General features: G+C 48.6%; 1 protein-coding gene across 1 annotated transcript in view; it reads left to right on the forward strand.

Annotated features, from left to right (window-relative positions):
* DNAH8 (dynein axonemal heavy chain 8) overlaps window positions 1-24,368 on the forward strand; it is a 9,979,189-nt gene that overhangs the window by 8,743,711 nt on the left and 1,211,110 nt on the right. The window contains exon 74 of the mRNA XM_069236651.1: window positions 8,628-8,733. Within this exon, the coding sequence (XP_069092752.1) occupies window positions 8,628-8,733 (106 nt within the window). The remainder of the gene's footprint in view (window positions 1-8,627; window positions 8,734-24,368) is intronic.

The raw sequence follows: 24,368 nt of genomic DNA on the forward strand, positions 1-24,368 counted from the left end.
TTGCCACACATGCAAAGGCTTCTGCGGGACTGCCATTGCAGCCTGTGTGAAATGGTGCATGCACCATTTCACAGCCATTTACACTGCACCAGGTCACTTATAAGTCACCTATATGTCAGGCCTTCCAATCCTGAAGGCTGGGTGCAAAGTACCTGAATGTGAGGACACCCCTGCAGTAGTAGAGGTGCCCCCATGTCGTCCAGGACCATTTTCCCAGACTTCGTGAGTGCTGGGACGCCGATGCACTGGACATAGATCAGTACCTATGTCCAGCTTCACAATGGTAACCCGAATATGGCCATGCAAGGTGTCTAACAACTGGGAATTGTACCCCAATACTGATTCCAGTATTGGTTGCACAATCCGGTGCACTCTGGGGGCCCCACAGTGGACCCCCAGTACTGCCATTCCAGCCTTCTGAGGTTTTTCAACAGCCAAAGCAGCTGCCACCTCACAGCGGGTTTCTGCCCTCCTGTTGCTTGAGCAGCTCAAGCCCAGGAAGGCAGAACAAAGTATTTCCTTTGTTACACCCTCTCCCTTTGGAAATAGGTGTTACAGGCATGAGAGGGGTAGCCTCCCAGAGCCTCTAGAAATGCTTTGAAGGGCACAGATGGTGCCCTCCTTGCATAATTCAGTCTACACAGGTTCAGGGACCCCAGTCCCTGCTCTGGCTCGACACTGGACAGAGGAAAAGGAAGTGACCAATCCCCTGTGCATCACCACCCCAGGGGTGGTGCCCAGAGCTCCTCCTGGGAGCATCTGAGCGGCCAGTGCCAGCAGGTGAAGTCGATGCCCTCCCCTGATAGGTGCTTACCTGGTTAGGTGACCAATCCCCCCTTTCAGGGCTATTTAGGGTCTCTCTGGGTTTTTATTCAGATTCCGATTGCAAGACTCCAGCAGGAATCCTCTGCATCCTTTACTTCATCTTCTTATGACAGAACAGCCCCTGACCACTCCAGGAACCCTACAAAACTGCAACAAAGAAGCAAAGACTACTTCTGCAACATTGTAACTTCAGCTCCTGCCAGCAACTGCAACAGTTTCCAGATTGTGCATCCTCCGAGGACTGCCTGTCTTCAGCATGCACCAGAAGAACCGAAGGAATCTCCCGTGGAGTAACGGAGTCACTTTCCTCCTTCAGCAGGCACCTCTGCAGTGACGACCGGTGGCGTGGGTCCCCTCCCCAGATGACAGGCATGGATCCAGCAACACGGGTGGTGGACTAAGTGACTCCGACAGTCCCAACAACCAGCTGTCCAACTTTGGTGGAGGTAAGCGCTTGCCTCCCCACGCAAGACAGTACCCATGTGCACCACGTGACTTGCCGTTGCCAAGGCTTGTGGCGACCTTCCAAGAAGTTCTTTGTGCACAGCACAGCTTAGGCCCCCAGCACTCCATCCTGCGACGCACAGCTTCCTGAGTCGTTCTCCAGGTTCATGGAATCCCTTTGTGTTGTGCTGCATGGGCCGCCATTTGCACCTACTTTGTCCCCGTGCTGTGGACCTCCTGTGCGTGCTACCTGGTCTTCTGAGGGCTCTTAGAGTTGCTGAGAGCCCCCTCTGCCTCCCCCTCCTGGTAGAGGGCACCAGGTCCCTCCTGGTCCCAGACAGCACCATTTTCCGCTAACCACGAGCTTTGTGTTTTCCAAAGCTTGTTGGTGGAATCCAGCTATGCAAACCAGACTGTATTCATCCATCCAGCATGGGAAGTCTTCTGCACCAACCAGGAACCTGCATCTGTCTTCTTTGGTGCAATACTGACTTTGTTTTCTGACCGGTGGTTCTTCTTTTGCACCTTCATCCGGGTTAGCAGGGGATCTTGTTCTCCCTGGACTCTTCAGTGCTTTTCGGACTTGGTCCCCTTCTTCCACAGGTCCTCCGGTCAGGAATCCATTGTTGGTGTCTTGCATTCTCTTCTGGTTCTTGCATAATCTTGTATCACGACTTCTTGTGTGTTTCAGGAAACCTACTGTGATTTACTCCTGTTTTCTTGGACTCTGGGGTGGGGTCTATTAATTACCTTTGGTGTTTATTACACTCCCAGCGCCCCTCTACACAATACACTTGCCTAGGTGGAAAACCAACTTTCACATTCTGCTATTTTAGTATATGATTTGTGTTCCCCCTAGGCCCATTGCAACCCATTGTGATTTTCACTATTTGCACAGTTTTCTGACTGTGTACTTACCTGTTTTTGGTTACTAGTGTATATATTGTGTATATTACTTACCTCCTAAGGGAGTATAGTCTCTAAGGAATTTTTGACATTGTGTCACTAAAATAAAGTACTTTTATTTTTGTAACACTGAGTATTGTCTTTCATGTGTGTGAGTACTGTGTGACTACAGTGGTATTGCAAGAGCTTTGCATGTCTCCTAGTTCAGCCTTGGCTGCTCTGCCTGCAGCTACCTCTAGACAGCCTGGCTTCTAGACACTGACTACATTTCACTAATAAGGGATAACTGGACCTGGTATAAGGTGTAAGTACCTTTGTTACCCACTACAAACCATGCCAGCCTTCCTACAGCTGGTGGTAAGTGTTTGGGGTTAACTTGAACCCCAACTCGTGGACCTCCTAACCCCCGGGAGACTGGAACTGTAAGTCAAGTACTTACCTGTAAATTGTATCAACTTTTCGTCCCCCTACCCCCCCGGAACTGTTTCTGAAAATTGCACTGTGTCCACTTTTAAAATAGATAATTGCCTATATTTCAAAAACTGTATAACTTATCAATTTCAAACAATGTACTATTGATATATGTGTGAAATGCATATCTATTGAAGTACTTACCTGCAACTTGAATCTTGTGGTTCTAGAAATAAATTAGGAAAATATATTTTTACTACATAAAAACCATTTGTCTGGAATTAAGTCATTGAGTGTGTGCCTCTTCTATTGGTTGTGTGTGTACAACAAATGCTTTGCACTACCCTCTGATAAGCCTAACTGTTTGACCACACTTTCATAAAAGAGAGCATTACTATTATCTACTTTAGCCTCTGTTAAGCCTTTGGGGAACCCCTGGACTCTGTGCACACTTTATCTCATTTTGATATAGTATATACAGAGCCAGCTTCCTACAGCCACCACAACAAAGAAGAACACATGCAGGCCTAAAGGCACACTGGCTGCCTATGCAAAATGGCCACCAGCCACATGGTCAAACAACAACCAGCAAGGAGGCATGGCCACCACAACAAAGAAGAACACATGCAGGCCTAAAAGCACACTGGCTGCCTTCACAAAATGGCCCCCAGCCACAGGTCAAACAACAACTAGCAAGGAGGCATAGCCACAACAACAAAGACAACACATGCAGGCCTAAATTACACTGACTGCCTAGACAAAAATGGCTGCCAGCAACATGGTCCACAACATCCAGCAAAGAGGCATGGCCACCACAACAAAGAAGAACACATGCAGGACTACTGGCTGCCTACGCAAAATGGCCACCAGCCATTTGGTCAAACAACAAGCAGGATGAATAGGAAACAAAAACGCAAATAGGTATAGGACTATAAACGACTATACAAAAAGGGCCCCTGGCCAAATGACATGGGGAGCAAAGAAAAATGGTGGCCTATGACAAACACTCTCATGCACTGGCCTGGCAAAGAAGGCATTGATACAGGAGAAAAAAACTGTAATAAGAAAAACGAAAATTAAAGGGGCTAAACATTTTACAACACACATCATACAAAGGCATCAAGTACTATCACCCCACCATACACTGTTTGTAGGAAAACATGTGAAATACCACCAAACAACATTTTGTTATCTTTAATCCAGTTCCATCGATGGTGTTTCAGTTCAACAGACACCACAAACAGTTGTTTTATTATGCACCCATGACTAGTATTGGGCCTACAGCTGGAAGACCTATTCCATTAGCAGGCTATGCCACTTACGTTAACATTAACATAGTGAATTAAATGAATGTTGCAAATTTACAAAAATAAACATGGAGAAAATGTAGTGAACTGTTAAAACATTTTTGTTTTATGAGGCAAACACTACAAGTAAAACTATAACTAAGCCCCAAATACAGGCCACCCACCACAATAAATTCTAAAAATTGAATAAAAGTACAGATACATCTTGTGTATGCCCTCTATTAAACAAACAAGTAGTACAACACCCTCATACAAGTCTTTTTTTAACTTACTTGTGAAATCTCAAATACAGCAAAGTCCTTAAATCCAAAGATACATCCAGGAGGCAAAGAAAGTGATGCTTCCAGCTCGAAATCCAAGTGAAAAGTGACCAGTATATTGACAAAGCACTGGGAGGAGCCTGCTTGACAAGAACTCACGCTTGCCTACTTCACAAAAGATGCGCCGGAAGTCACTGGCACAGCAGTAAATATCACAGGTGGGTAAAAAAATCTTGTTTGTGCTCACGAGAGACCGGAAGTCTCGTCTCACTTCCTGCGCACGCAAAATGAAAGTTAGCGCACATGTGTCAAAAAAACTCTGCTACTTTGCGGAGCCTATCGGTAAATCTGCATTCTATGCGTAATGTCGACTTGCCAAATTCTGCAAACTCCGCCAGTGAAGCAGAGTTTTTCACCCAGGCCTAGTCTCATGCAACAACCTTTTGAGTATATATACAAAGCATCTCTCCAATAACTCACGTGGAAAACTGCTTTCCTTGTGGTAATTACATCAGTTTGCAGGGTAAGCGAGATCCAGGCCCTCGGTGATCATGATGCAAAAAGAACAGTTGATGGACGGAATGTAGAACAAATCAAACATTCACCCCCAGTCACAGATCTGGGTTTAATCCATCAGTTGTTTTGCTCACCATGGCATTCCAGTTTGGACCCAGTCATATGCAAATCAGTCTTGACCCTGTTCCCCATGGGAACAGTGTGAGAAGGTAGCCTCTTTCTAGCCTTGTTACCACCACTTTTGGCCTGTTTGTGAGTGTATGTCAGGGTGTTTTCACTGTCTCACTGGGATCCTGCTAGCCAGGGCCCAGTGCTCATAGTGAAAACCCTATGTTTTCAGTATGTTTGTTATGTGTCACTGGGATCCTGCTAGTCAGGACCCCAGTGCTCATAAGTTTGTGACCTATATGTATGTGTTCCCTGTGTGATGCCTAACTGTCTCACTGAGGCTCTGCTATCCAGAACCTCAGTAGTTATGCTCTCTCATTTCTTTCCAAATTGTCACTAACAGGCTAGTGACCAATTTTACCAATTTACATTGGCATACTGGAACACCCTTGTAATCCCCTAGTATATGGTACTGAGGTACCCAGGGTATTGGGGTTCCAGGAGATCCCTATGGGCTGCAGCATTTTTTTTGCCACCCATAGGGAGCTCTGACAATTCTTACACAGGCCTGCCACTGCAGCCTGAGTGAAATAACATTCACGTTATTTCACAGCCATTTACCACTGCACTTAAGTAACTTATAAGTCACCTATATGTCTAACCTTTACCTGGTAAAGGTTAGGTGCAAAGTTACTTAGTGTGTGGGCACCCTGGCACTAGCCAAGGTGCCCCCACATGGTTCAGGGCAAATTCCCCGGACTTTGATCATGGAATTGCCCCCTCTATGCCATCCTAGCATAGTTGGCACAATCCCATGATCCCAAGGGTCTGTAGCACAGACCCTGGTACTGCCAAACTGCCTGTTCAGGGGTTTCACTGCAGCTGCTGCTGCTGCCAACCCCTCAGACAGATTTCTGCCCTCCTGGGGTCCAGCCAGGCTTGGCCCAGGAAGCCAGAACAAAGGACTTCCTCAGAGAGAGGGTGTTACACCCTCTCCCTTTGGAAAAAGGTGTTAAGGCAGGGGAGGAGTAGCCTCCCCCAGCCTCTGGAAATGCTTTCATGGGCACAGATGGTGCCCATTTCTGCATAAGCCAGTCTACACCGGTTCAGGGTCCCCATAGCCCTGCTCTGGCGCGAAACTGGACAAAGGAAAGGGGAGTGACCACTCCCCTGACCTGCACCTCCCCTGGGAGGTGCCCAGAGCTCCTCCAGTGTGCTCCAGACCTCTGATATCTTGGAAACAGAGGTGCTGCTGGCACACTGGACTGCTCTGAGTGGCCAGGGCCAGCAGGTGACGTCAGAGACTCCTGATAGGCTTCTTCAGGTGTTGCTAGCCTATCCTCTCTCCTAAGTAGCCAAACCCTCTTTTCTGGCTATTTAGGGTCTCTGCTTTGGGGAATTCCTTAGATAACGAATGCAAGAGCTCATCAGAGTTCCTCTGCATCTCTCTCTTCATCTTCTGCCAAGGAATCGACTGCTGACCGCGCTGGAAGCCTGCAAAACTGCAACAAAGTAGCAAAGACGACTACTGCAACTCTGTAACGCTGATCCTGCCGCCTTCTCGATTGTTTTCCTGGTGGTGCATGCTGTGGGGGTAGTCTGCCTCCTCTCTGCACTAGAAGATCCGAAGAAATCTCCCGTGGGTCGACGGAATCTTCCCCCTGCTACCGCAGGCACCAAAGAACTGCATCAATGGTCCCCTAGGTCTCCTCTCAGCACAACGAGCGAGGTCCCTTGAATCCAGCAACTCTGTCCAAGTGACTCCCACAGTCCAGTGACTCTTCAGTCTAAGTTTGGTGGAGGTAAGTCCTTGCCTCCCCACACCAGACTGCATTGCTGGGAACCGCGTCTTTTGCAGCTACTCCGGCCTCTGTGCACTTCCGGTGGAAATCCTTTGTGCACAGCCAAGCCTGGGTCCACCGCACTCTAACCTGCATTGCACGACTTTCTAAGTTGTCCTCCGGCGGCGTGGGACTCCTTTGTGCAACTTCGTGTGAGCACTGTTTCACTCCTCTTTGTAGTGCCTATTCCGGCACTTCTGTGGGTGCTGCCTGCTTCAGAGAGGGCTCCTTGTCCTGCTGGACACCCTCTCTGTCCCCTGACGCAATTGGCGACATCCTGGTCCCTCCTGGGCCACAGCAGCATCCAAAAACCCTAACCGCATGATTTGCAGCTAGCAAGGCTTGTTGGCGGTCTTTCGGCGGGAAAACATTTCTGCACGATTTTTCATGACGTAGGACATCCATCCTCCAAAGGGGAAGTTTCTAGCCCTTGTCGTTCCTGCAGAATCCTCAGCTTCTACTGCCTAGTAGCAGCTTCTTTGCACCCACAGCTGGCATTTCCTGGGCATCTGCCCATCTCCGACTTGCTTGTGACTTTTGGACTTGGTCCCCTTGTTCCACAGGTACCCTCGTTTGGAAATCCATCATTGTTGCATTGCTGGTTTGTGTCTTTCCTGCAGAATTCCCCTATCACGACTTCTGTGCTCTTTGGGGAACTTTAGTGCACTTTGCACTCACTTTTCAGGGTCTTGGGGTGGGCTATTTTTCTAACCCTCACTGTTTTCTTACAGTCCCAGCGACCCTCTACAAGGTCACATAGGTTTGGGGTCCATTCGTGGTTCGCATTCCACTTTTGGAGTACATGGTTTGTGTTGCCCCTATCACTATGTGTCCCCATTGCATCCTATTGTAACTATACATTGTTTGCACTGTTTTCTAAGACTATACTGCATATTGTCATAAAAATAAAGTACCTTTATTTTTAGTATATCTGTGTATTGTGTTTTCTTATGATATTGTGCAAGTGACACTAGTGGTACTGTAGGAGCTTCACTCGTCTCCTAGTTCAGCCTAAGCTGCTCTGCTAAGCTACCATTATCTATCAGCCTCAGCTGCTAGACACCCTATACACTAATAAGGGATACCTGGGCCTGGTGCAAGGTGTAAGTACCCCTTAGTACTCACTACAAGCCAGTCCAGCCTCCTACAAACAGTCCAGCCCGAACTGCCAGACCAGGTCCTCCCTGGACCAGAAACAAGCATCGTGGGACCGGTTCCAGGGTATCACCCCTCTTCAGCCAGGCTAGCTTGAATCTGGTTGCATAGTGAGCACGGGACCCACGTCTGGGCATACCCTTCCCACTTGGGGCGACAAACGCAAAAAGAACAGTTGATGGACGGAATGTAGAACAAATGAAACATTCACCCCCAGTCACAGATCTGGGTTTAATCCATCAGCTTTTTTGCTCACCATGCCATTACAGTTTGGACCCAGTCATATGCAAATCAGTCTTGACCCTGTTCCCCATGGGAACAGTCCAGCGACTGTAGCCTTTCCGTTAAGCTGCATAATGGCATTTTTAAGTGAATTTGCAGGCCTTCCTGAAGAAGGGCGAACATCAACACTTTATAAGACATATTGGAAAAAGTGCCCCGGCGTCCCAGTAGGAGGGCGGAACTATTTAACACTTATGACTATCATGGAAATACCTCTACGAGAGAACTGGAGTTACAGGTAAGAAACTATTCCGTCTCCTGCATTGGTTTATTTCATTGATTTACCTGCGTCCATACTGGCCTCCGCAGTGAGTTGTCTATTTTTTGTAAGCTTGATCATTTGTGTAACAGAATCTTACATCGGGTAGTATTAGAGTAGATGTCGCTTCAGTGAAAACCGAGTTGAACTGACTTCATTTTTCAGATAGTACTTGAATCAACAAATGCCAGGGAACCACACTTACCCTGCTCTTTAAATATGAGACTTATAGGTTAATACACTGTTATGAAAACAATTTCAATTCAAATGCCCTAAGTTAAACATGTTTGCATTTTGTTCTTGGCTATTATAGGAGCTGGAGTCTGAAAGAATTCATCTTCTAGAAGATGTTACCTTTAACAAGCGAAAAATGAAAGAACTGGAAGACAATCTTCTGTATAAGCTTAGTGCAACCAAAGGTATGCTGATTGAAATGGCAGCATATTTTCTGTAATGCTTGAGTCCTTTCAATGTCGTGCCACTTAAGGATATTCTATAACCATAAATTTAGCAATATTATTCTTTACATCTACTTTGTTTAAATCTTTGAGTCTAGTGTAGTATAAGCCTCTTTTGGACAATGATGATGTTGTTGAGATGCATATCAAATCAAAGTCTAAAACAAGTGCAGAGTGTAAACTTGCAAAAAAAAGATGCAGTAGTTGTGGATATGTAATAGAGACTTCTAGCTGCAGAATCCTCACCTTGGAATTATCACAGGCGTCAGACTGAACTTTTTTGTGAGCAGTACCCCTGCACACTGGTAGGTGGCGCTGTTTGGCTCCACGTTGCATTGCCCACGTCATCCATGCTGGAAGTGGCATGCAGTGTGTTTATATAGATGCCATCCTAGCCTGCTGACATCAGCTCTTTTCCTTCCACGACAGTCAGCACAGATCCATAAAAGAGCTACCCTCATTCTTTTTTTACTAACCTTTTTTTGAGTTTTTGTCAACATTTTTTCTAGACTGGTCTCCTGGTGCATTGAGGGTGTCAACTAGTGTAGGAGGCTAGCCTGGTTTCTACTGGGTACCCTGGTTACTTACACCTTATACCAGGTCCAGTCACCCCTTATTAGTGAAATGTAGGCAGTGTTCTAGCAGTGTAGGCTGTCTAGAGGTAGCTGTAGCAGAGCAGCTTAGGCTGAACTAGGAGACATGCAAAGCTTCTGCAATACCACTATAGTTACACAGTACTTATACACAATAAAAGACAATACTCAGTGTTACCAAAAATAAAGGTACTTTATTTTGGTGACACAAGGCCAAAAATATCTTAGAGGCAATACTCCTTCTGGAGGTAAGTATAATACACAATATATACAGTACACTGTAGGAAGTTGGCTCTTTATATACTATCTCAAAGTGAGAGATAGTGTGCACAGAGTCCAAGGGTTCCCCTTAGAGGTTGACAGTGGCAAAATTAGACAATTCTAATGCTCTATTTTGTGGTAGTGTGGTCGAGCAGTAGGCTCAGAGGGTAGTGTTAAGCATTTGTTGTACACACACACAGGCAATAAATGAGCAACTCACACTCAAAGACTTAACTCCAGGCTAATAGTTTTTATATAGAAAAATATATTTTCTTAATTTATTTTAGAACCACAAGATTCAAGATTTGAAGTAAATACATAAAATGCAAGGTAATCCACACAGGTAAGTAGGGAACTTTGAATTAGAGCAGTAATATACACAGTATAGGTTAAAATGGCAATACGCTATTTTAAAAGTGGACACAGTGCAAAAATCAACAGTTCCTGTGGGAGGTAAATATTGCTAGGTTTTCCAGGTAAGTAAAGCACTTACACAGTCAGTCTCCTGGGCATAGGCAGCCCACCGTTGGCAGTTCAAGACAACCCCAAAGTCACCACACCAGCAACACAGGGCTGGTCAGGTGCAGAGGTCAAAGAAGGGCCCAAAACACATAGGTGCCTAAGGAGAACAGGGGTGCTCCGGTTCAGGTCTGCTGGCAGGTAAGTACCTGCGTCCTCAGGGAGCAGACCAGAGGTGTTTTGTAGAGCACTGGGGGGGACACATACAGGCACACAAAACACACCCTCAGTGGCACAGGGCGGCTGGGTGCAGTGTGCAAAGTTGGCGTCGGGTTTGCTATAGAAAGCAATGGAGGGACTCAGGGGTCACTTAGGCGATGCAGGCAGGGCACGGGGGGGCTCCTCGGGCCCTCCACTGACTGGGCTAGGATGAGTGCCACCTGCTGGTCACTCCTGCACTGGTAGGTGGTGTAGGAGGCTGGACTGGCTTGTAGTGAGTACCAAGGGGTACTTGCACCTTGCACCAGGCCCAGTTATCCCTTATTAGTGTATAGGGTGTCTAGCAGCTTAGGCTGATAGATAATGGTAGCTTAGCAGAGCAGCTTAGGCTGAACTAGGAGACGTGTGAAGCTACTACAGTACCACTTAGTGTCATATGCACAATATCATAAGAAAACACAATACACAGTTATACTAAAAATAAAGGTACTTTATTTTTATGACAATATGCCAAAGTATCTTAGAGTGTACCCTCAGTGAGAGGATAGGAAATATACACAAGATATATATACACAATAGCAAAAATATGCAGTATAGTCTTAGAAAACAGTGCAAACAATGTATAGTTACAATAGGATGCAATGGGGAAACATAGGGATAGGGGCAACACAAACCATATACTCCAAAAGTGGAATGCGAACCACGAATGGACCCCAAACCTATGTGACCTTGTAGAGGGTCGCTGGGACTATTAGAAAATAGTGAGAGTTAGAAAAATAACCCTCCCCAAGACCCTGAAAAGTGAGTGCAAAGTGCACTAAAGTTCCCCTAAGGACAAAGAAGTCGTGTTAGAGGAATAATGCAGGAAAGACACAAACCAGCAATGCAACAACTGTGGATTTCCAATCTAGGGTACCTGTGGAACAAGGGGACCAAGTCCAAAAGTCACAAGCAAGTCGGAGATGGGCAAATGCCCAGGAAAAGCCAGCTGCGGGTGCAAAGAAGCTTCTACTGGACAGAAGAAGCTGAGGTTTCTGCAGGAACGAAAAGGGCTAGAGACTTCCCCTTTGGTGGACGGATCCCTCTCGCCGTGGAGAGTCGTGCAGAACTGTTTTCCCGCCGAAAGAACGCCAACAAGCCTTGCTAGCTGCAAATCGTGCGGTTAGCGTTTTTGGACGCTGCTGAGGCCCAGGAGGGACCAGGAGGTCGCAAATTGGACCAGCAGAGAGAAGGGACGTCGAGCAAGACAAGGAGCCCTCTCTGAAGCAGGTACCACCCGGAGAAGTGCCAGAAACAGGCACTACGAGGATGCGTGAAACGGTGCTTGCCGAAGTTGCACAAAGGAGTCCCACGTCGCCGGAGACCAACTTAGAAAGTTGTGCAATGCAGGTTAGAGTGCCGTGGACCCAGGCTTGGCTGTGCACAAAGGATTTCCGCCAGAAGTGCACAGGGGCCGGAGTAGCTGCAAAGTCGCGGTTCCCAGCAATGCAGCCCAGCGAGGTGAGGCAAGGACTTACCTCCACCAAACTTGGACTGAAGAGTCACTGGACTGTGGGGGTCACTTGGACAGAGTCGCTGGATTCGAGGGACCTCGCTCGTCGTGCTGAGAGGAGACCCAAGGGACCGGTAATGCAGCTTTTTGGTGCCTGCGGTTGCAGGGGGAAGATTCCGTCGACCCACGGGAGATTTCTTCGGAGCTTCTGGTGCAGAGAGGAGGCAGACTACCCCCACCGCATGCACAAGCAGGAAAACAGTCGAGAAGGCGGCAGGATCAGCGTTACAGAGTTGCAGTAGTCGTCTTTGCTACTATGTTGCAGGTTTGCAGGCTTCCAGCGCGGTCAGCAGTCGATTCCTTATCAGAAGGTGAAGAGAGAGATGCAGAGGAACTCGGATGAGCTCTTGCATTCGTTATCTAAAGTTTCCCCAGAGACAGAGACCCTAAATAGCCAGAAAAGAAGGTTTGGCTACCTAGGAGAGAGGATAGGCTAGCAACACCTGAAGGAGCCTATCACAAGGAGTCTCTGACGTCACCTGGTGGCACTGGCCACTCAGAGCAGTCCAGTGTGCCAGCAGCACCTCTGTTTCCAAGATGGCAGAGGTCTGGAGCACACTGGAGGAGCTCTGGACACCTCCCAGGGGAGGTGCAGGTCAGGGGAGTGGTCACTCCCCTTTCCTTTGTCCAGTTTCGCGCCAGAGCAGGGCTAAGGGGTCCCCTGAACCGGTGTAGACTGGCTTATGCAGAATTGGGCACCTCTGTGCCCAACAAAGCATTTCCAGAGGCTGGGGGAGGCTACTCCTCCCCTGCCTTCACACCATTTTCCAAAGGGAGAGGGTGTAACACCCTCTCTCAGAGGAAGTTCTTTGTTCTGCCATCCTGGGCCAGGCCTGGCTGGACCCCAGGAGGGCAGATGCCTGTCTGAGGGGTCGGCAGCAGCAGCAGCTGCAGTGAAACCCCAGGAAGGGTAGTTTGGCAGTACCAGGGTCTGTGCTACAGACCACTGGGATCATGGGATTGTGCCATCTATGCCAGGATGGCATAGAGGGGGCAATTCCATGATCATAGACATGTTACATGGCCATATTCGGAGTTACCATTGTGAAGCTACATATAGGTAGTGACCTATATGTAGTGCACGCGTGTAATGGTGTCCCCGCACTCACAAAGTTCAGGGAATTGGCTCTGAACAATGTGGGGGCACCTTGGCTAGTGCCAGGGTGCCCTCACACTAAGTAACTTTGCACCTAACCTTTACCAGGTAAAGGTTAGACATATAGGTGACTTATAAGTTACTTAAGTGCAGTGAAAAATGGCTGTGAAATAACGTGGACGTTATTTCACTCAGGCTGCAGTGGCAGGCCTGTGTAAGAATTGTCAGAGCTCCCTATGGGTGGCAAAAGAAATGCTGCAGCCCATAGGGATCTCCTGGAACCCCAATACCCTGGGTACCTCAGTACCATATACTAGGGAATTATAAGGGTGTTCCAGTAAGCCAATGTAAATTGGTAAAAATGGTTACTAGCCTGTCAGTGACAATTTGGAAAAAAATGAGAGAGCATAACCACTGAGGTTCTGATTAGCAGAGCCTCAGTGAGACAGTTAGTCACTACACAGGTAACACATTCAGGCACACTTATGAGCACTGGGGCCCTGGGTTACCAGGGTCCCAGTGACACATACAACTAAAACAACATATATACAGTGAAAAATGGGGGTAACATGCCAGGCAAGATGGTACTTTCCTACAGGTGGTTCCTCTTGGTCCTGAGAGCTGCGATGCAGTGCTTGGTCCAGGAGTTGGGTTCCTTTGTTACCAGGAAGTCGCGGTCAGGGGGAGCCTCTGGATCCTCTCTGCAGGTCGTCGCTGTGGGGGTGCAGGGAGGTCGAGTCAGGGTGTCCATGTCGTTGGAGTCGCCTGGGAGTCCTCACTGCGGTTTTTCCAAACTCGAGCCGGGGGCGTCGGGTGCAGAGTGTGAAATCTCACGCTTCCGGCGGGAAGTGAGAGTTCTTTGAAAGTTGCTATAAAGTTGCAAAGTTGTTGCAGTTTCTGAATAGTGCAGCTGTTCTTGGGAGTTTCTTGGTCCTTTAGGTGCAGGGCAGTCCTCTGAGTCCTCAGCGGTTGCTGGTCCCTGTCGGATGCATCTCTGTGCAGGTTCTTTGAGTCTGGAGCCAGGCAGGTAGAGCTGGGGCCAAGTCAGTTGGTGTCTCTGTCGTCTCTGCAGGGCTTTCAAACAGCAGTTCCTCTTCTTTCTTCAGGTTGCAGGAATCTGATTTTCTGGGCCTCCCCTAAATACTAAATTTAGGGGTGTGTTTAGATCAGGAGGGCAGTAGCCAATGGCGACTGTCCTGGAGGGTGGCTACACCCTCTTTGTGCCTCCTCCCTGAAGGGAAGGGGCCACATCCCTAATCCTATTGGGGGAATCCTCCAAACTCAAGATGGAGGATTTCTAAAGGCAGGGGTCACCTCAGTTCAGGATGCCTTAGAGCTGTCCTGACTGGTGGGTGACTCCTCCTTGTTTTTCTCATTATCCTGTCCTGCCTTGCCGCCAAAAGTGGGAGCAGTGAACGGAGGGGCGGGCATCTTCACTGGCTAGGATGCCTTGGGGTGTTGTAACAACAGGCATGAGCCTTTGAGGCTCACCGCCAGGTGTTACAGTTCCTGCAGGGTAGGTGAGAAGCACCTCCACTCAGTGCAGGCTTTGTTTCTGGCCACAGAGTGACAAAGGCCAGAAACTTGTCTGGTTGTGGCAGGCTGGCAGAAACTGGTCAGCCTAGCACTAGGAGTTGGACTGGTATTCAGGGGGCATCTCTAAGATGCCCTCTGGGTGCATTTTACAATAAATCCCACACTGGCATCAGTGTGCATTTACTGTGCTGAGAAGTTTGATACCAAACTTCACAGATTTCAGTGTAGCCATTATGGAACTGTGGAGTTTGTGTTTGACAAACTCCCAGACCATATACTCTTTACGGCTACCCTGCACTTACAATGTCTAAGGTTTTGCTTAGACACTGTAGGAGCATAGTGCTCATGCACATATGCTCTCACCTGTGGGATAGTGCACCCTGCCTTAGGGCTGTAAGGCCTGCTAGAGGGGTGACTTACCTATGCCACAGGCAGTGAGAGGTGGGCATGGCTGCAGGAAAGTACCATCTTGCCTGGCATGTTACCCCCATTTTTCACTGTATATATGTTGTTTTAGTTGTATGTGTCACTGGGACCCTGCCAGCCAGGGCCCCAGTGCTCATAAGTGTGCCTGAATGTGTTACCTGTGTTATGACTAACTGTCTCACTGAGGCTCTGCTAATCAGAACCTCAGTGGTTATGCTCTCTCATTCCTTTCCAAATTGTCACTAACAGGCTAGTGACCATTTTTACCAATTTACATTGGCTTACTGGAACACCCTTATAATTCCCTAGTATATGGTACTGAGGTACCCAGGGTATTGGGGTTCCAGGAGATCCCTATGGGCTGCAGCATTTCTTTTGCCACCCATAGGGAGCTCTGACAATTCTTACACAGGCCTGTCTACGTTATTTCACAGCCATTTTACACTGCACTTAAGTAACTTATAAGTCACCTATATGTCTAACCTTTACCTGGTAAAGGTTAGGTGCAAAGTTACTTAGTGTGAGGGCACCCTGGCACTAGCCAAGGTGCCCCCACATTGTTCAGGGCCAATTCCCCGGACTTTGTGAGTGCGGGGACACCATTACACGCGTGCCCTACATATAGGTCACTACCTATATGTAGCTTCACAATGGTAACTCCGAATATGGCCATGTAACATGTCTATGATCATGGAATTGCCCCCTCTATGCCATCCTGGCATAGTTGGCACAATCCCATGATCCCAGTGGTCTGTAGCACAGACCCTGGTACTGCCAAACTGCCTTTCCTGGGGTTTCACTGCAGCTGCTGCTGCTGCCAACCCCTCAGACAGGCTTCTGCCCTCCTGGGGTCAAGCCAGGCTTGTCCCAGGATGGCAGAACAAAGGACTTACTCTGAGAGAGGGTGATACACCCTCTCCCTTTGGAAAATGGTGTGAAGGCAGGGGAGGAGTAGCCTCCCCCAGCCTCTGGAAATGCTTTCTTGGGCACAGATGTACCCAATTCTGCATAAGCCAGTCTACACCGGTTCAGGGGACCCCTTAGCCCTGCTCTGGCGTGAAACTGGACAAAGGAAAGGGGAGTGACCACTCCCCTGACCAGCACCTCCCAAGGGGGGGAGCCCAGAGCTCCTCCAGTATGTCCCAGACCTCTGCCATCTTGGATGCAGAGATGCGAGGGCACAATGGCCAGTGCCAGCAGGTGACGTCAGAGACCCCTCCTGATAGGTGCTTACCTCTGTAGCCAATCCTCCTATGAGGGTTATTCAGGGTCTCTCATGTGGGCTTCTCATCAGATAACGAATGCAAGAGATCACCAGAGTTCCTCTGCGCTTCCCTCTTCGACTTCTGCCGAGGATCGTCCGCTGATAGCTCCTGGACGCCTGCAAAACCGCAAAAAAGTAGCAAGAAGACTACCAGCAACATTTTAGTGCCTCATCCTGCCGGCTTTCTCGACTGTTTCCAGGTGGTGCATGCTCTGAGGGCTGTCTGCCTTCACCCTGCACTGGAAGCCAGGAATCTTCCCCCTGCCAACGCAGGCACCAAACTGCTGCATCACCAGTCCTCTGGGTCCCCTCTCATCTTGATGAGCGTAGTCCCTGGAACACTGGAGCTGGATCCACGTGTCCCCAACAGTCCAGTGACCCTTCTGTCCAAATTTTGTTGGGGTAAGTTCTTGCCTCCCCACGCCAGACAGTAATCCTGTGTACTGCGTGCACTGCAGCTGCTAGGGCTTTGGTGCACATTTGCAAGACTTCCTTTTGTGCACAGCCTAACCCAGGTCCCCAGCACTCCGTCCTGCATTGCCCAACTCGATGAGTTGGACTCCGACTTCGTGGGACTCCCTTTTATTGTGCTGAGACAACCGGCATGCTCCGATCTTCTGAACACCTGTTCAGGTGCTTCTGCGGGTGCTGCCCGCTCTGCATGGGCTCTCTGTGTTGCTGAGTGCCCCCTCTGTCTGCTCCTCCAAGGGGCAACCTCCTGGTCCTCCCTGGGCCCTAGCAGCACCCAAAACCTTCAACAGCGACTCTTGCAGCTAGCAAGGCTTATTTGCAGTCTTTCTGTGTGGAAACAACTCTGCATCCTCCAGCACGCCTTATCACATGTTCTGACCGAAGGGGAAGTTCCTGGCACCTTCCGCTGTTGCAGAATCTTTGGCTTCTTCCACCCGGAGGCAGCCCTTTTGAACCTTCATCCAGGGTTTAATGGGCTCCTGCCCCCCCCCGCTCCCCCCCCCCCGGACACATGTGTGACTCTTGGACTTGGTCCCCTTGCTTTACAGTCCTCAGGTCCAGGAATCCGTCTTCAGTGTTTTGCAGTCAGTTGTTGTCTTTGCAGAATCCCCTATCTCGACTTTACTGTCTTTCTGGGGTACTAGGGTAACTTTACTCCTACTTTTCTGGGTCTTAGGGAGGGGTATCTTGGGCACCCTTAGTGTTTTTTTACACTCCCAGCGACCCTCTACACACTACTCTAGGCCTGGGGTCCATTTGTGGTTCGCATTCCACTCTGGAGTATATGGTTTGTGTTGCCCCTAGGCCTATTGTCTCCTATTGCATTCTATTGTGTCCTACAGTGTTTGCTCTAACTTTCTAAGTGTATTACTTACCTGATTTTGGTCTGTGCATATATTTTCTGTATTTTACTTACCTCCTAAGGAAGTATATCCTCTGAGATACTTTTGGCATATTGTCACTAAAATAAAGTACCTTTATTTTTAGTAACTCTGAGTATTGTGTTTCTTATGATATAGTACCAATATGTCAGCCACTGATGAGCCGGTCATGTGGCGCTCCCATCATGCTCTGTGACTGAGAGTTTTTGCCTGGAGCAGCAATGGCGGGCGGACGCGAGGCTCTGAAGATCGTGCCGCACTGAACAGAGCGGCTGAACGGCTGGTGATGCGCCGCCCCCCCGACCCCTCCCCACCTGTTCTGAGAACTATCAGGAGATTGGGAGATACCTCAGAAGAATTTTTTCATCTTTTGAAGGTGCAAGGCGCGAGTTGGCGGTCTCCAGCATTGGTATTGGGCGACCGGAAGCTACAGGAGGAGGAGGAGGAGTGTAATATAGCGCTCAACAGGAGTATTGGAATCTCTCCCTGTAAAGGTCGCTATTCTCTTCTCAATATAGCCCCACTTCCATTACTTGGCTGAACATCTCAAGGGCACACAAGGAGACACGGAGGTACGGGCGGGCAGAGAGAGAGGAGGGAGCCGAACTACTACGAACTACTACGAACTACTACGAACTACTACGAATTGCAACAGACAGATAAGTGGAGCATAAGTCGAGCAATTTAGCAGAATGTGGTTTGGGTGAATGGGGTGGCAGCATATGAAGTTGTGGTGGCCAGTGTGAGGAGACTATTGTAGATGCTTTGCATTGATTTGAAGGAGCGAAAAATGCTATAAAAAAAAAGTGGACATAAGCAGTCGCTGGCAGGGGTGAGAGAGGTCAAATGTGGCAGGTTAGGTGCGGGCAGGGGAATTTTACAAACAACCATCAGATGCCCTTTCAAATCTAGTATTGCCTCCTCCCAAAAAACAACAACAATAATCAGTAAAGTAAATCAGCTGTGTCGCAAGCCTGCTCAGAAGGAGGAAAACTTTGACCATTTTTTTATTCTTGTCTGGCATACAGCCGGGTTTATCTTGCAGGGGCCTAGGGAGTACGACGGAAAGTGGTTTGTGTTTATGTAGATGCGGCTCCTCTCCCCGGTGCCCTTTGCAACCCCTGCTACCCCTGCCACCCTGCCACTCACTTTCTTGGTTTCTACACCCCGTATTTAGGGCATTTAAGTTACCTATTCGGCTGCCACCCCCTATTGCCTTATTGGTCCCACTTCAGTCTTGTCTGGCCTTATCCCCATCACAGGGTCCTTGCTCCCCAGAGTATGATGAAACGTATCACCCGGGACGGTGGCCTCAAAACACAGACAGTGGCAAAGCACACAAAATGAGTAAAATCTAAACCCCTGACTCCTGCCTTGGGCAGGTATAGGCATAGCTCTCATCAACAAGACGGATCCGTCTCTCTTAGAGACTCTGCGGGGAGCCAGGACTTTACATCTTCTTCATCAGGCCTCTCTGCCATGTTTGAGCCCAGCATAGTGGAAGGTTCTGCATAATCAGCAGTGCGGGCTGCTGATCCACATTTTCAAGATGGTTCGACAGGTGCGACTTCCCCTTCATCACCAACCTCCAGTGACCCTTCTGTCCAAAATTGGTGGAGGTAAGTTCTTGCCTCCCCACGCCAGACAGTAATCCTGTGTACTGCGTGCACTGCAGCTGCTAGGGTTTCGGTGCACTTTTGCAAGACTTCCTTTTGTGCACAGCCAAACCCAGGTCCCCAGCACTCCGTCCTGCATTGCCCAACTCGCTGAGTTGGACTCCGACTTCATGGGACTCCCTTTTATTGTGCTGAGACAACCGCCATGCTCCGATCTTCTGAACGCCTGTTCAGGTGCTTCTGCGGGTGCTGCCCGCTCTGCATGGGCTCTCTGTGTTGCTGAGTGCCCCCTCTGTCTCCTCCTCCAAGGGGCGACCTCCTGGTCCTCCCTGGGCCCTAGCAGCACCCAAAACCTTCAACAGCGACTCTTGCAGCTAGCAAGGCTTGTTTGAAGTCTTTCTGTGTGGAAACAACTCTGCATCCTCCAACACGCCTTATCACATGTTCTGACCGAAGGGGAAGTTCCTGGCACCTTCCGCTGTTGCAGAATCTTTGGCTTCTTCCACCCGGAGGCAGCCCTTTTGAACCTTCATCCAGGGTTTAGTGGGCTCCTGCCCCCCCCACAACCGGACACATGTGTGATTCTTGGACTTGGTCCCCTTCCTTTACAGTCCTCAGGTCCAGGAATCCGTCTTCAGTGTTTTGCAGTCAGTTGTTGTCTTTGCAGAATCCCCTATCTGACTTTACTGTCTTTCTGGGGTACTAGGGTAACTTTACTCCTACTTTTCTGGGTCTTAGGGAGGGGTATCTTGGGCACCCTTAGTGTTTTTTTACACTCCCAGTGACCCTCTACACACTACACTAGGCCTGGGGTCCATTCGTGGTTCACATTCCACTTTTGGAGTATATGGTTTGTGTTGCCCCTAGGCCTATTGTCTCCTATTGCATTCTATTGTGTTCTACAGTGTTTACACTACTTTTCTAACTGTTTACTTACCTGTTTTTGGTTTGTGTGTATATTTTGTGTATATTACTTACCTCCTAAGGGAGTATATCCTCTGAGATACTGTTGGCATATTGTCACTAAAATAAAGTACCTTTACTTTTAGTAACTCTGAGTATTGTGTTTCTTATGATATAGTGCTAAGTGATATAAGTGGTATAATAGGAGCTTTGCATGTCTCCTAGTTCAGCCTAAGCTGCTCTGCTATAGCCACCTCTATCAGCCTAAGCTGCTAGAACACTACTAATCTACTAATAAGGGATAACTTAATGAAAAGGGAACTCAGAAAGCTGAGGTTGGAAGAGGCCAGGCTGAAGCTTAAACAGCAGCAGCTGGCCTTAGACAGGGAATCTCTGGATGTGGAAAGGGAAAGGCAGAGGTTGGGGTTAGTTCCCCATGGTGACAGCAGCAGTGTTTTTGATAGTAATCCTGTTAGAGAGCAAGATTCCAGAAACCTGCATAAGATAGTCCTCCCTTACAAGGAGGGGGATGACATTAACAAGTGGTTTGCTGCACTTGAGAGGACCTGTATGGTACAGATGGTCCCTCAAGGCAGTGGGCTGCTATCTTGTGGCTATCTTTCACTGATAAGGGTAGGGATAGGCTCCTTAATGTCAAAGAAAGTGATGCTAACAATTACAAAGTTTTGAAGGATGCACTCCTGGATGGATTTGCCTTACCCACTGAACAATACAGGATTAAGTTCAGAGACACCAGAAAAGAGTCCTCTCAAGACTGGACAGACTTTGTAGACTGTTCAGTGAAGGCCTTGGGGGGATGGTTACATGGCAGTAAGGTGACTGACTATGAAAGCCTGTATAATCTAATCCTCAGAGAGCATATTTTGAACAATTGTGTGTCTGATTTGTTGCACCAGTACTTGGTAGACTCAGATCTGACCTCTCCCCAAGAATTGGGAAAGAAGGCAGACAAATGGGTCAGAACAAGAGTGAAGAGAAAACTTCATACAGGGGGTGACAAGGATGGCAAGAAGAAGGATGGTAAGTCTTCTGACAAGGGTGGTGTAGGAAAGTACCATCTTGCCTGGCATGTTTCCCCCATTAATCACTGTATGTATGTTGTTTTAGCCCTTGTGTCACTGGGATCCTGCTAGGCAGGACCCCAGTGCTCATAGTATGTGCCCTGTATGTGTTCCCTGTGTGGTGCTTAACTGCATCACTGAGGCTCTGCTAACCAGAACCTCAGTGTTTATGCTCTCTCTGCTTTCTAAATTTGTCACTGCAGGCTAGTGACTAAACTTACCAATTCTCATTGGCACACTGTGTAGGAAAGTACCATCTTGCCTGGCATGTTACCCCCATTTTTCACTGTATATATGTTGTTTTAGTTGTATGTGTCACTGGGACCCTGTTCACCAGGGCCCCAGTGCTCATAAGTGTGCCTGAATGTGTTACCTGTGTAGTGACTAACTGTCTCACTGAGGCTCTGCTAATCAGAACCTCAGTGGTTATGCTCTCTCATTTCTTTCCAAATTGTCACTAACAGGCTAGTGACTAATTTTACCAATTTACATTGGCTTACTGGAACACCATTATAATTCCCTAGTATATGGTACTGAGGTACCCAGGGTATTGGGGTTCCAGGAGATCCCTATGGGCTGCAGCATTTCTTTTGCCACCCATAGGGAGCTCTGACAATTCTTACACAGGTCTGCCACTGCAGCCTGAGTGAAATAACGTCCACGTTATTTCACAGCCATTTTTCACTGCACTTAAGTAACTTATAAGTCACCTATATGTCTAACCTTTACCTGGTAAAGGTTAGGTGCAAAGTTACTTAGTGTGAGGGCACCCTGGCACTAGCCAAGGTGCCCCCACATTGTTCAGGGCCAATTCCCCGGACTTTGTGAGTGCGGGGACACCATTACACGTGTGCACTACATATAGGTCACTACCTATATGTAGCTTCACAATGGTAACTCCGAATATGGCCATGTAACATGTCTATGATCATGGAATTGCCCCCTCTATGTCATCCTGGCATAGTTGGCACAATCCCATGATCCCAGTGGTCTGTAGCACAGACCCTGGTACTGCCAAACTGCCCTTCCTGGGGTTTCACTGCAGCTGCTGCTGCTGCCAACCCCTCAGACAGGCATCTGCCCTCCTGGGGTCCAGCCAGATCTGGCCCAGGATGGCAGAACAAAGGACTTCCTCTGAGAGAGGGTGTTACACCCTCTCCCTTTGGAAAATGGTGTGAAGGCAGGGGAGGAGTAGCCTCCCCCAGCCTCTGGAAATGCTTTGTTGGGCACAGATGTGCCCAATTCTGCATAAGCCAGTCTACACCGGTTCAGGGGACCCCTTAGCCCTGCTCTGGCGCGAAACTGGACAAAGGAAAGGGGAGTGACCACTCCCCTGACCTGCACCTCCCCTGGGAGGTGTCCAGAGCTCCTCCAGTGTGCTCCAGACCTCTGCCATCTTGATAACAGAGGTGCTGCTGGCACACTGGACTGCTCTGAGTGGCCAGTGCCACCAGGTGACGTCAGAGACTCCTTGTGATAGGCTCCTTCAGGTGTTGCTAGCCTATCCTCTCTCCTAAGTAGCCAAACCCTCTTTTCTGGCTATTTAGGGTCTCTGTCTCTGGGGAAACTTTAGATAACGAATGCAAGAGCTCATCTGAGTTCCTCTGCATCTCTCTCTTCACCTTCTGCCAAGGAATCGACTGCTGACCGCGCTGGAAGCCTGCAAACCTGCAACATAGTAGCAAAGACGAATACTGCAACTCTGTAACGCTGATCCTGCCGCCTTCTCGACTGTTTTCCTGGTGGTGCATGCTGTGGGGGTAGTCTGCCTCCTCTCTGCACTAGAAGCTCAGAAGAAATCTCCCGTGGGTCGACGGAATCTTCCCCCTGCAACCGCAGGCACCAAAAAGCTGCATTACCGGTCCCTTGGGTCTCCTCTCAGCACGACGAGCGAGGTCCCTCGAATCCAGCAACTCTGTCCAAGTGGCCCCCACAGCCAGTGACTCTTCAGTCCAAGTTTAGTGGAGGTAAGTCCTTCCCTCACCTCGCTAGACTGCATTGCTGGGAACCGCGACTTTTGCAGCTACTCCGGCCCCTGTGCACTTCCGGCGGAAATCCTTTGTGCACAGCCAAGCCTGGGTCCACGGCACTCTAACCTGCATTGCACGACTTTCTAAGTTGGTCTCCGGCGACGTGGGACTTCTTTGTGCGACTTCGGGTGAGCACCGTTTCACGCATCCTCATAGTGCCTGTTTCTGGCACTTCTCCGGGTGCTACCTGCTGCTCAGAGGGCTCCTTGTCTTGCTCGACGTCCCCTCTCTCTCCTGGTCCAATTTGCGACCTCCTGGTCCCTCCTGGGCCACAGCAGCGTCCAAAAACGCTAACTGCACGATTTGCAGCTAGCAAGGCTTGTTGGCGTTCTTTTGGCGGGAAAACACTTCTGCACAACTCTACAACGTGAGAGGGATCCGTCCTCCAAAGGGGAAGTCTCTAGCCCTTTGCGTTCCTGCAGAAACCGCAGCTTCTTCTGTCCAGTAGAAGCTTCTTTGCACCCGCAGCTGGCATTTCCTGGGCATCTGCCCATCTCCGACTTGCTTGTGACTTTCGGACTTGGTCCCCTTGTTCCACAGGTACCCCAGATTGGAAATCCAGCATTGTTGCATTGTTGGTTTGTGTCTTTCCTGCATTATTCCTCTAACACAACTTCTTTGTCCTTAGGGGAACTTTAGTGCACTTTGCACTCACTTTTCAGGGTCTTGAGGAGGGTTATTTTACTAACTCTGACTATTTTCTAATAGTCCCAGCGACCCTCTACAAGGTCACATAGGTTTGGGGTCCATTCGTGGTTCGCATTCCACTTTTGGAGTATATGGTTTGTGTTGCCCCTATCCCTATGTTTCCCCATTGCATCCTATTGTAACTATACATTGTTTGCACTGTTTTCTAAGACTATACTGCATATTTTTGGTATTGTGTACATATATCTTGTGTATATTTCCTATCCTCTCACTGAGGGTACACTCTAAGATACTTTGGCATATTGTCATAAAAATAAAGTACCTTTATTTTTAGTATAACTGTGTATTGTGTTTTCTTATGATATTGTGCATATGACACTAAGTGGTACTGTAGTAGCTTCACACGTCTCCTAGTTCAGCCTAAGCTGCTCTGCTAAGCTACCATTATCTATCAGCCTAAGCTGCTAGACACCCTATACACTAATAGGGGATAACTGGGCCTGGTGCAAGGTGCAAGTACCCCTTGGTACTCACTACAAGCCAGTCCAGCCTCTTACAT

This window comes from Pleurodeles waltl, chromosome 5 (assembly GCF_031143425.1).
Source record: "Pleurodeles waltl isolate 20211129_DDA chromosome 5, aPleWal1.hap1.20221129, whole genome shotgun sequence".
NCBI lineage: Eukaryota > Metazoa > Chordata > Amphibia > Caudata > Salamandridae > Pleurodeles > Pleurodeles waltl.